This window comes from Schistocerca cancellata, chromosome 2, assembly GCF_023864275.1.
Source record: "Schistocerca cancellata isolate TAMUIC-IGC-003103 chromosome 2, iqSchCanc2.1, whole genome shotgun sequence".
Taxonomy (NCBI): domain Eukaryota; kingdom Metazoa; phylum Arthropoda; class Insecta; order Orthoptera; family Acrididae; genus Schistocerca; species Schistocerca cancellata.
In genome coordinates, this window is record NC_064627.1 from 666,983,273 (window position 1) to 666,995,140 (window position 11,868).

Sequence of the window (11,868 nt, forward strand, 5' to 3'; positions counted from 1 at the left end):
GTGTGAATGCATTTATTATGTCCAGTAAGAGGGAAAGCAGGTAGCAAAATTGTGTAGTACTAAAAAAAGGTGAGTCAGCGACTGTGACAGCCAAAACTTTTTCTAGTGTTTGAGAAGCATTAACTGAAGCATTAACAGTGCTGTTGTCAATTTTAATTAAGATAAATGTGGAGGACATTGGCTTATAAATCTGGGAAGGAGATTTGACTATGGTCGTTGCAAGGAGAAATGACAGGAAAGAGAGAAAAAAAATCCGGTGCTTGACTTGTGTAGAGCTGGAACCCAGAAATTTCGGCAAGAACCTTTCTGAACATTGCAGAATGTAATTAGATAGATATGGATTCAAATATATCTGGAATGTTGGAAACATAATTATTTCATAGAGAAGCAGACCAGTTATTATAAGTCATGTCACCTTTTTGTGGAAAATGTATTGATGTGATATATTGGTTGATTTTTAACAATTTATCATTATTTACAGTGGTATCAGTTATATGCTTAATGGGGCATGTTATTTTTCCTGATGGCAGTAAACTCTTTCACAGCATATGGTATGTGTGGAATGGTACCACCCTTGTAGTATTGTGCAAGCTACAACTGGCCTCTGGGTGATGTTACCTTATGATCATTTGACGGAATTTGCCCAAGAGTGTAACGGTTTAGGTTCCAAGAACTCTGTGTTTTTAATTTGTATGTTGGTCAGTGCTATTTGGGTGTATGTTATAGTAACCGAGTGTTAAGCTTGGTTACAAAAATGGACAATGTTGACTAATTAACACAATTTGTGAGGTCTATATGAACCTTAGCTTTGAGGTAAACTGGTTGCCAATGAGCAGAATGAGGTTTTAGTTGAAGCGCTTGTCAGCATCAAGTTCCGAGACATATACCACACACCACATCTATTCGGCTTTCTCAGGCATATTGCATTATGGCTAAGTCAACTCGCATTCCACAACTATTTATAAGAATGAAATTGTTCTCAACCCACAATAAAAGAATTGTCTCACAGGATGTGTGACTAAACTGTGAACTCAGTTAATGAATAATGCTTTAGAATACCAATTAGGAGCTATAGGAACCAACTAATACTTTGTAACAAGTGTATAATACTTTGGAGTAAGTTTTTCTGTAAAGTATCACAAGACATCTGTAGTCAGTAGAATAACTAATATGAGACACACTGATCGAAACACTTCATGTCAAGCAGCACAACTAAAAAAATGCTACATTGTATAGAGACTACCTGATTAAGTTGGAGCTTCGCAACTTGCATTTCAGTAAGCATGTTGGGTCCAGTGAAGCATATAGGACCGTGGAAAAAAAAGGGATTAAAATAGCGAGAGGAATGATCCAGCATTATATAGAATGCTAAAGGAGAATACATGACCCTCATTGCTTATGGAAAGCCATCTCACATACACGATATTTGTATAACTTTTTCTCATCTTCATCATCTTAGCCATAAAATATGTAGTTATGAACTGTGATCTGTGACAGTGATTAAAAGGGCATAAACATCTTAAAGATTAGAGGTGAGGCACTTCATTTATGATGATAGTAAATAGATGCTCAGAGGCAGAGATTAAAAGAGACTATGGGACCTCTGCTACATATAGAAATTGCAAAAAAAGCTGCAATAGTAAGTTTTTTCCATGAATTTCAGTAGTGAAACAATGGATCACATTTTAAGAATTTGCTTTGAAAAGCTATCGACATACAAATGGAAAAAAAGCATTTGAGTGCTTGAAATGTCTGAATATAAAAAGTTACACAATATGGGGTGTTAGGCCTGTATCACATTCCTTAAAGGATGATCTGTGAACACTAAGATTCTGAAATATGAATAGTAATGGCGGCAAGAAGAGACAAGGTTGTGCTATGCCCACTGGAAAACTATTGATGGTGTCTGTTTAGAATCTCTCCCTCTTGCATATGCATCTATCCAACTATAGTTTACATGTTGATTCAATGTGACGTGACGTGGAATCTGCTTGTATTAACTTGTTCTTTTATTTTTAGTTAAGCCCTCTTCTGAAATGGCTACAATAGAATGTAGAACATAAGTTATTGGGATTAACATGCACTGTAATCTAATACTCTCATTAGTGAGCATTGCAGAAGCATCTGATTGTTGAGCACTTAATTCTAACAGTACTCCATATGCAAATCAGGTGTGCTCCAGTAGCTGTTACACTTACTGTTGCAGCTTTTTTTGCAATTTCTATATGTAGCAGAGGTCCCATAGTCTCTTTTAATCTCTGCCTCTGAGCATCTATTTACTATCATCATAAATGAAGTGCTACTTTTCATCCGTGGTATTAAACATGGTATCAATAAACATAACTGCCCCAGCAAGTTTTCATTGCCGAACTTTGGTAGTTGCATGAATGGTGCACCAACTGACAAAAATTGCCTGCCTACATTTTTTTCCAGAATCTTTACAGTATTTCATTTTCATTGGCTTACCCAAGCCTTTCCAACCAATGTTGGATCTTGGCCAGTGTAATGATTTTCTGATTTTGCTCCCTTATTGGATAATGTCTCACATGTCAGCAAATATTAAAAGCTTTTGACGAACTTATCTTTAAACTCATTTCCTGCACTGAAGAAATAATGCTAGTGGGTATCTGGTGAGAGGGGAGTTGATGAACACTAAAACAAGTCAGTTTTGCAATATGGCCTGTATGCCTAGAACATTGGCGATGAGATTTTAAAAAGGGAATTGCATGTGGCCATGATGAATGGACCGTTTCAGCATACAACTGCTGTAAGTTAAGGAAATCACAAAACTGATGATTGGATGAGTATTTGAGACCCAGTCATCTGAAAAATTCCAGCATCTTCATCGCTGTTCCACTTCCCTCAGGCTGTAGCTTCTGCAAACATAATTTAAGTGCTTAGCTTGTGAAGCCACATATTAAATATCAGTTCTGTTAGCCAGTGCCACATAAACAGCATGTGCCTCATAAACAGCATGTCAGTAGTCAAAGGTTACTAATAATAGCGTGTCTAACATATCACGTCTTTTGCTAGGGGTATGCATTACGGCAGGGAAAGCGAAAAAAGTGAAGGTTTTAGTTCTATTGGAAAAATTGTTAAAGAATTTGATGTTTTCAAATATCTAGGGAATAAGTTAACCACGAAAGAAAACAGCAGAGGAAGAAACTTCAGAGAGGACGGAAAATTGCTCAAAATTTTATTACTGTATATTGCACAGAATTAAGAACTGGAAAATTCCTGACAAAGAAAAGACTGTGGTGTATAACTACCAGTTTTGACCTATGGATGAGAATGTTGGACCTGGACCAAGAAAAGTCTGAGAAGAATACAAACAACAGAGGTACAGTTTCCATGAGGGATCCTGGATAAGATTAAAGAATGGACAGGATAAGAAATGAAATTAAGAACATGGTTCAGATCAGTTCCCTAGAATAAACAATGCAGAAAGAAAGGCTGAAATGAAATGGTTGGGTTATGTTAAAAGGATTGGAAAAGAAAGACTACCAAGAAGAGCTCGAGAATGGAGAGAATCTGGAAGAAGACCAGTCGAAAGACCATGAACATAACAAAAGCGCTGGCAAGTCGATAGACACACCAACAAACACAAACATACACACGAAATTCTAGCTTTCGCAACCAACGGTTGCTTCGTCAGGAAAGAGGGAAGGAGAGGGAAAGACGAAAGGATGTGGGTTTTAAGGGAGAGGGTAAGGAGTCATCCCAATCCCGGGAGCGGAAAGACTTACCTTAGGGGGAAAAAAGGACGGGTATACACTCACACACACACACACATATCCATCCACACATATACAGACACAAGCAGACATATTCAAAGACACAGAGTTTTGGCAGAGATGTCAGTCAAGGCGGAAGTGCAGAGGCAAAGATGTTGTTGAATGACAGGTGAGGTATGAGTGGCGGCAACTTGAAATTAGCGGAGATTGAGGCCTGGTGGGTAACGGGAAGAGAGGATATGTTGAAGAGCAAGTTCCCATCTCCGGAGTTCGGATAGGTTGGTGTTAGTGGGAAGTATCCAGATAACCCAGACGGTGTAACACTGTGCCAAGATGTGCTGGCCGTGCACCAAGGCATGTTTAGCCACAGGGTGATCTTCATTACCAACAAACACTGTCTGCCTGTGTCCATTCATGTGAATGGACAGTTTGTTGCTGGTCATTCCCACATAGAATGCGTCACGTTGTAGGCAGGTCAGTTGGTAAATCACGTGGGTGCTTTCACACGTGGCTCTGCCTTTGATCGTGTACACCTTCCGGGTCACAGGACTGGAGTAGGTGGTGGTGGGAGGGTGCGTGGGACAGGTTTTACACCGGGGGCGGTTACAAGGGTAGGAGCCAGAGGGTAGGGAAGGTGGTTTGGGGATTTCATAGGGATGAACTAACAGGTTACGAAGGTTATGTGGACGGCGGAAAGACACTCTTGGTGGAGTGGGGAGGATTTAATGAATGATGGATCTCATTTCAGGGCAGGATTTGAGGAAGTCGTATCCCTTCTGGAGAGCCACATTCAGAGTCTGGTCCAGTCCCGGAAAGTATCCTGACACAAGTGGGGCACTTTTGTGGTTCTTCTGTGGGAGGTTCTGGGTTTGAAGGGATGAGGAAGTGGCTCTGGTTATTTGCTTCTGTACCAGGTCGAGAGGGTAGTTGCGGGATGCGAAAGCTGTTGTCAGGTTGTTGGTGTAATGGTTCAGGGATTCCGGACTGGAGCAGATTCGTTTGCCATGAAGACCTAGGCTGTAGGGAAGGGACCGTTTGATGTGGAATGGGTGGCAGCTGTCATAATGGAGGTACTGTTGCTTGTTGGTGGGTTTGATGTGGATGGACATGTGAAGCTGGCCATTGGACAGATGGGGGTCAACGTCAAGGAAAGTGGCGTGGGATTTGGAGTAGGACCAGGTGAATCTGATGGAACCAAAGGAGTTGAGGTTGGAGAGGAAATTCTGGAGTTCTTCTTCACTGTGAGTCCAGATCATGAAGATGTCATCAATAAATCTGTACCAAACTTTGGGTTGGCAGGCCTGGGTAACCAAGAAGGCTTCCTCTAAACGACCCATGAATAGGTTGGCGTACGAGGGTGCCATCCTGGTACCCACGGCTGTTCCCTTTAATTGTTGGTATGTCTGGCCTTCAAAAGTGATTGTTAAGTATGTAAGTCTCCTTACTTGTTTTATCTGCCCTTTGCACTTTAGTGATCATTTTTGCTACAAATGATTCATGGACTCTTAAGAGAGCTTTGATATGGACTTCGTCAAAAGTGTCTGGTCTTTTTGTTGTCATTTGGTATAATACGTTTTCATTGCAAGTGAGCTCCTGAACTATTTGTTCTACATAGGTTTCAAAGAAGGGTTTTTGTAATGTTCCTCAGAATGTCTTCTCATGTCCACCTCTTACAAAACCATGATTATAATTGATTGATGGGTGATTAAATTTTTCCCCGATGATGACAGTATGATGGGGCACATACATATTAACAAGCTGAGGTTTTCTCATAAGTTTTTATTTACATATGGGAATGACTCTGGTGGTCAGCAGAAATATTCAGTTATTAGTTTAAGCCCACCTTTGGGCCTGAATCGTGAGCAAATACTTTCAAATGTTGCTTCTATTTCTTTGTTGTTGGCTTTTAATTTATTTTGTAATGTGACAAATACAGACCAACTCCATACACTCTACAGTAACTGTAAGTCATGAACACCAATTCTTCATGTCAACACACTTTCTTCAAGTTTCAAGATAAATTCAATTGTTGTTAGCATGAGAAACTGTCTTCAGTATTATTTAAATAAAAAAATAATAATGAAATCCTAAGTGTCCAAATAGTTGCTGCACTTCTAAAATGGATGACTGCATAAAGTTTAATTGTATTTAACTATATTTCATTTTTGTTTATTTCGTATTCTTCGTGTGTAACAAAAATACTACGGCATTCAATCTGCAGCATATTTTTTGGTTGACACAGAAACAAGCTCCAAAGCCATAGGTATCCAAATACATTTTTACACTTGGTGTGTGTGAAGGTAAGGCTGGTAAGTAAAGAGGTATTTACGTGAGACTGTGGCAGAGAAAATTAATCTAATGCATACTATACCTGTGGTGACATAATCAAAAAGTTTTGTCTCTGTTGTTGTGGTCTTCAGTCCAGAGACTGGTTTGATGCAGTTCTCCATGGTACTTGTGAATTGTGATTTATTAGCCTCATAACATTGTGATTATGGTACAGGAAACACGTCAAAAATTACAAACTAGAATCTAATATTAATTTTTAAAACTATATTTAGTCTATATATCAGTATCTATATTTTATATCTAAAAACAAAGAAGATGTGACTTACCAAATGAAAGCGCTGGCACGTCGATAGACACACAAACAAACACAAACATACACACAAAATTCAAGCTTTCGCAACAAACTGTTGCCTCATCAGGAAAGAGGGAAGGAGAGGGAAAGACGAAAGGATGTGGGTTTTAAGGGAGAGGGTAAGGAGTCATTCCAATCCCGGGAGCGGAAAGACTTACCTTAGGGGGAAAAAAGGACGGGTATACACTCGCACACACACACATATCCATCCACACATATACAGACACAAGCAGACATGTCTTTAAATATGTCTGCTTGTGTCTGTATATGTGTGGATGGATGTGTGTGTGTGTGTGTGTGTGTGTGTGTGTGTGTGTGTGTGTGTGTGTGTGTGTGTGTGTGTGTGTGTGTGTATACCCGTCCTTTTTTCCCCCTAAGGTAAGTCTTTCCGCTCCCGGGATGGGAATGACTCCTTACCCTCTCCCTTAAAACCCACATCCTTTCGTCTTTCCCTCTCCTTCCCTCTTTCCTGATGAGGCAACAGTTTGTTGCGAAAGCTTGAATTTTGTGTGTATGTTTGTGTTTGTTTGTGTGTCTATCGACGTGCCAGCGCTTTCGTTTGGTAAGTCACATCTTCTTTGTTTTTAGATATATTTTTCCCACGTGGAATGTTTCCCTCTATTAATTAGTATCTATATTTTCTTATTTTCTAACATATGTAACTATCTTTCTTGATAATGGACAATTTGCCTTTTTTTAAACAATATAATGCTAATTTGCAGTTGGATTCTGTTCAAATTAGCAGTTCAACTTTTATGAACTCTTCTAATGAGTAATAACATTTGTATATAAGAATGTTATTTAATTTCTTTTTTAGTTTCCCTAGATCCATGTTTAGAATGTTTTTGCCTTTCAGTTTGTTGTAGACTTTCATCCCCATATATTGTGGGGTCTGAGCATATAATTTCAATCTATGGGCAGGAAGCATAGCCGGATATCCGGTCGGGGTGGCCGAGCGGTTCTAGGTGCTACAGTCTGGAACCGCACGACCGCTGCGGTCGCAGGTTCGAATCCTGCCTCAGGCATGGATGTGTGTGATGTCCTTAGGTTAGTTAGGTTTAAGTAGTTCTAAGTTCTAGGGGACTGATGACCTTAGAAGTTAAGTCTCATCGTGCTCAGTGCCATTTGAACCAGGAAGCACAAAATTATCTTTATTCCTTGCACTGTATGGATGACCAAATTGGTTTTTAATGAACAATTTCGGTTTGTTGTGTAAAAATATCATTAGCTCGTATATGTATCGGGAGGGAACAGTCAAAATTTTAAGTTTCTGTAATAATGCACGACATGATTCTCCTTGCTGTGCAGTGCACATATTTCTGATAATTTTCTTTTGGAGCTTCAGTACATGAGATGTATTACTGGAGCTCCCCCCAGAAAATAATGCCATATGTTATCACTGATTCAAAGTAACTTAAATATGCTACTTTGCGAGTGGACATGTTAGTAGCATTTGATAATATATGCATGGCATATGCAAAGCTATCCAGTTTGCTGCACAGGTACTCAATATGTGTGTTCCAGTTTAAATTCTTATCGAGGTGTAGACCTAAAAATTTGGTAGAACGCACTTCTGTTAATTCTTCACTTTTATAATTAATACTAATTTCCTGGTCTTTTGAATGTTTGGTTTTGAATTGAATCACGTTTGTTTTTGATATGGTAAGCTTCAAACTGTTTAACTGGAACCATGACTCTAGCCTGTCTAATGTACCAGTGACTCTATCAGGAATCATTTTTCTTTCTTCGCTTTCTATCAAGTGTCATCAGCAAACAGCGGATGGTGAATTTATGTCAAATGGTAAGTCGTTGACATACTACAGAAAGAGAATTGGACCGAGGATCGAACCTTACTGGACACCCTGTGTTATTGTTTTCCAGTCTGAATGGTAGTTTACACCATTTGAAGAGATGATTGTTCTTTGTTTTCTATTAGATAAGTAAGAAGTAAGCCATTGAAGTACTGCACCCTTAATCCCATATTTGTGGATTAGCAAGGAATGATTTATGGAATAGAAAGCCTTTGTCAGGTCGCATAAAATTCCGGCTACTCTACAGTTTTTGTCTAGAGCTATGCGAATTTGTTCTATGAAATTATTTATGGCGTCTGTTGTATTTTTCCCTTGCTGGAAGCCAAACTGATTGCACAAAATAATCCCCTGTGATACAATAAAGTTTTGGATTTGGGTAGCAGCTACTTTCTCGGAAATTTTTGACAGCACTGGAAGGAGAGAGATAGGACGATAATTCCCCTTATCTTCTCTTGACCCTTTTCTTAAAAAGTGGTTTTATTTCGCGTATTTTAATGATTCTGGAAAACAACCTTCTTCAAATGATCTGTTGATTAATTCAGCTAGTGGAGGACTTACTATTTTGTACACCGATTTAATTACTTTCGCAGGTATCCCATCCCAACCCACCGAATTTTTATTTTTTAGTGATAATATAATGTCTTCTATTCCTTTCATTGTAATATTTCTAAATTTCATGGGAGATATATTTTTTCGATCAAGCCCATATGGACATACATTTTTATTGTAATTTGTAACATTGACGTTTGATTTTGTCACATTGATAAAGAATTCATTGAAGTGTTCTGATATTTGAGCAGGATTTAAAATGGTGGTGTTTTCATACTTTATTTTACAAATTTCATGGCTGCCGACTTTAACGCCCAATTCTCATTTAACTACAGACCACACTGCTTTTGATTTATTCTTATGATTTGAGATTAGTTCGCTGTTAAACATTTGTTTCGCTGCCTTTACAACATTTTTGTAATGCTTCACATATTCAATAAAAGCTAGATCTTTGTTATGTTTCAGCTCTTTGTGCAGCTGCCATTTTCTAGCACTAGGAATTTTTATTCCTTCTGTAATCCATGTTAGTTTACTTGTCACTTTGGTGTTGGCACACTTAGGTGGAAAGGTTTCATTGAATACAAGAAGGAAGCTGTTTAGGAATTCTTGAAAGTTTTCATTAATTGAGTTGTTATTGTTACATTGCCAGTCTGTCTCTTTAAATTTGTCCTGGAATACAGTTAAATTTTCTGAGTTGAAATTTTTAAGTACTTAGGCTTATTTTTAGGTGAGGTTTCTGTGTTTGTTTTTGCCAGTTCAATAAACAATGCTTTATGATCAGACATTCCTATATCTAAGCAAAATTTACGAACGTCTTCAAATACATAATTTGTCAAAATGTTATCAATGCTGGTTGCTGACTGAGCATTTTCTCTGTGTGTTGTAAGAAGTTTAGTTTGAAGCCGGATTTTTTTTTATTAGATCAGTGAATTTGTCAGCTTCATGGCATTCACTTAACCCTTTAACGGGCGCATTTTTCGTGGCGACTCAGCGAAGCTTCCCCCCCCCCCCATCGAATTAGAATTGTGATGAATTAATTACATTTTATTTTTTGATAATTTTATTTTTGTGATTTATGTGTAAAAATTATGGTGGTAAATATATCACCACAGCACTTTTTTAAACTTTACATTTTCGGTGGTAAACTGATTTCCCACTTGTGAGCTTTACACTTTGGTCGGAAGAAGATATCCCATTTCCATTTTATAAGCTGTAACATGTTGGCATTACATGTAAAAAATTTTTAAGAATACGATGATTTCTTTTTATTTTACTTTATTTCAAAAACATTTACATTACAAATTTACAAATAATAATTCTTTTTCAACAAAATGTTCAAATGATTGTTACATTTTCTTTTTATTTTCCATGCAACTGACGGAAGCATGGTTCGATACACAGGGGTACATTGCAGGAGCAGCATACATATTTTGTTCTCTTGTCACGAGCTTTTATTGAACGCTTTCGGCACCGTCTGTAGGTTGTTTCTAAAACAGGTATATGATCGCCTACTTTTGCCAGTCGAACATGATCTGGTACGGTGTTCTTCTTGGTTAGAATGGTTAACAGGTTTGTTGTCCATCCATTTTATAGCTGCAATGCCATGTTTGCATTGAAACTGAAATTCCCCTCTTTTCAGGGTACATTTATCTTTCATCATTGAAGGAAGCTTAGTTTGCTCTGACAGTCCCTATAGAGTATATTCCATTGTTCAAAAGCATTTGCATTAGATTCACTGTGCTGAGGAAGTTGTCAGTCGCTACTAAACTGTTACTATATTTCAGGTCTTGGGTGAGGCTGATGACTACACGCTCTCCCAGATAATTTTTTGTACATCCATCATTTGATTTTCCTGTGTAAATATCAAATTTTATGACATAGCCAGTCTTTGAATCTGCTAAACACCATACCTTGTATCCTCGTTTTACTGATTTGAGAGGCATATACTGCTTGAGCGAAGACCGTCCCTTGAAAGGTATCATGCCTTCATCCACAGCCAATACCTTACTAGCAGTGTATGGCTTAGGAATTGTGTTGTTCAGAAAGGTTATAAGAGGTCTGATCTTGTGAAGTTTATCGTGGTTTGGATGCCCTCTTGGAGGATTCAGCCTGTTGTCATTTATGTGAATAGTTTCACATATCTTTTTGAAACGTTTGCATGTCGTAGATTTCGATATGTAAGGCTGACCTAAGGAAGGTTCTGAACTCCAGTAGTGCACTACACTTGGCAACTCAACCACACCCATCAAGATATTCATTGCAATCCAGGCCTGTAACTCCTCTACAGATAAATTTGTCGTTATTTGTTGACTCACTTACAGTCTGACCAGATTGCCGTTTTTGTTTCTGTTGCTCTGCATACAGATTTGTCAGCTGAACCACATACTCCAGCATCTCATTGGTAAATAAAGAAAGGAAGTAGTCTCTTTCTGTGCTGTGTTTTGTTAATGGGTGGTTGACAGCTGGTTCTCCTTTTGTATCAACGCGAAGAAAGTCGAAAATAGTAGTGTCATCGGACCATTCCTCTTCTGCTAATGGCTCTTCTGCACTTACGGTACTGTCACTAGAAATATCGACGTCCATGGAGCAAGAATTGTTTGCACTGTTATTGACATTAGGTTGTGGAACCAAACATGGATCAACGTCTGAAACAAATTCGTCTTCTGACGCTTCATCACTTTCTGTTTCAGAATCCTCAGGATCACTAGGTAGTGGAAATAGCAACTCCAATGCTTCTTCTGGTGTGTATTTCTTAGTATAGGCGTGCTTCTTTGACATTTTTGCTACGAAAAGCAAAGAAAGATTGTCAGGCGAACAATAAATGATAATATGATATTCCAATTATATTTGCCACCAATATTAAAATTTACTTACCACAATATGAAAACAGTAAAGCTATGAGCTGATAATAGTGACACAGACATATACTTCAGAAGCGAAGAAAACTCTTCTGACAACAGTAGTAATCACGCGACACACACAAACTGATTGTTGTAACAGTTTTCATACACCTGGTACAGTGTACTACCACAAGATGTCAGGCAAATACAGCAGTGGTAAGACGTATTCCCAGAAGCATTGTGGTACCTCGACGTTTGTGGTAAGTATGCTTCCCAAGGACCACAAAAGACAT

At 38.4% G+C, this 11,868-nt stretch overlaps 1 protein-coding gene across 1 annotated transcript; it reads right to left on the reverse strand.

The window, feature by feature from the left end:
- Window positions 1-10,405: 10,405 nt before the first annotated feature.
- LOC126157400 (uncharacterized) lies at window positions 10,406-11,513 on the reverse strand. Its single transcript, XM_049916373.1, has 2 exons — window positions 11,055-11,513; window positions 10,406-10,876 (listed from the first exon to the last, which is right to left on the reverse strand). Exons 1-2 carry the CDS (start codon window positions 11,511-11,513, stop codon window positions 10,406-10,408), a joined length of 930 nt encoding a protein of 309 aa, XP_049772330.1.
- Between the last annotated feature and the right edge of the window lie 355 nt (window positions 11,514-11,868).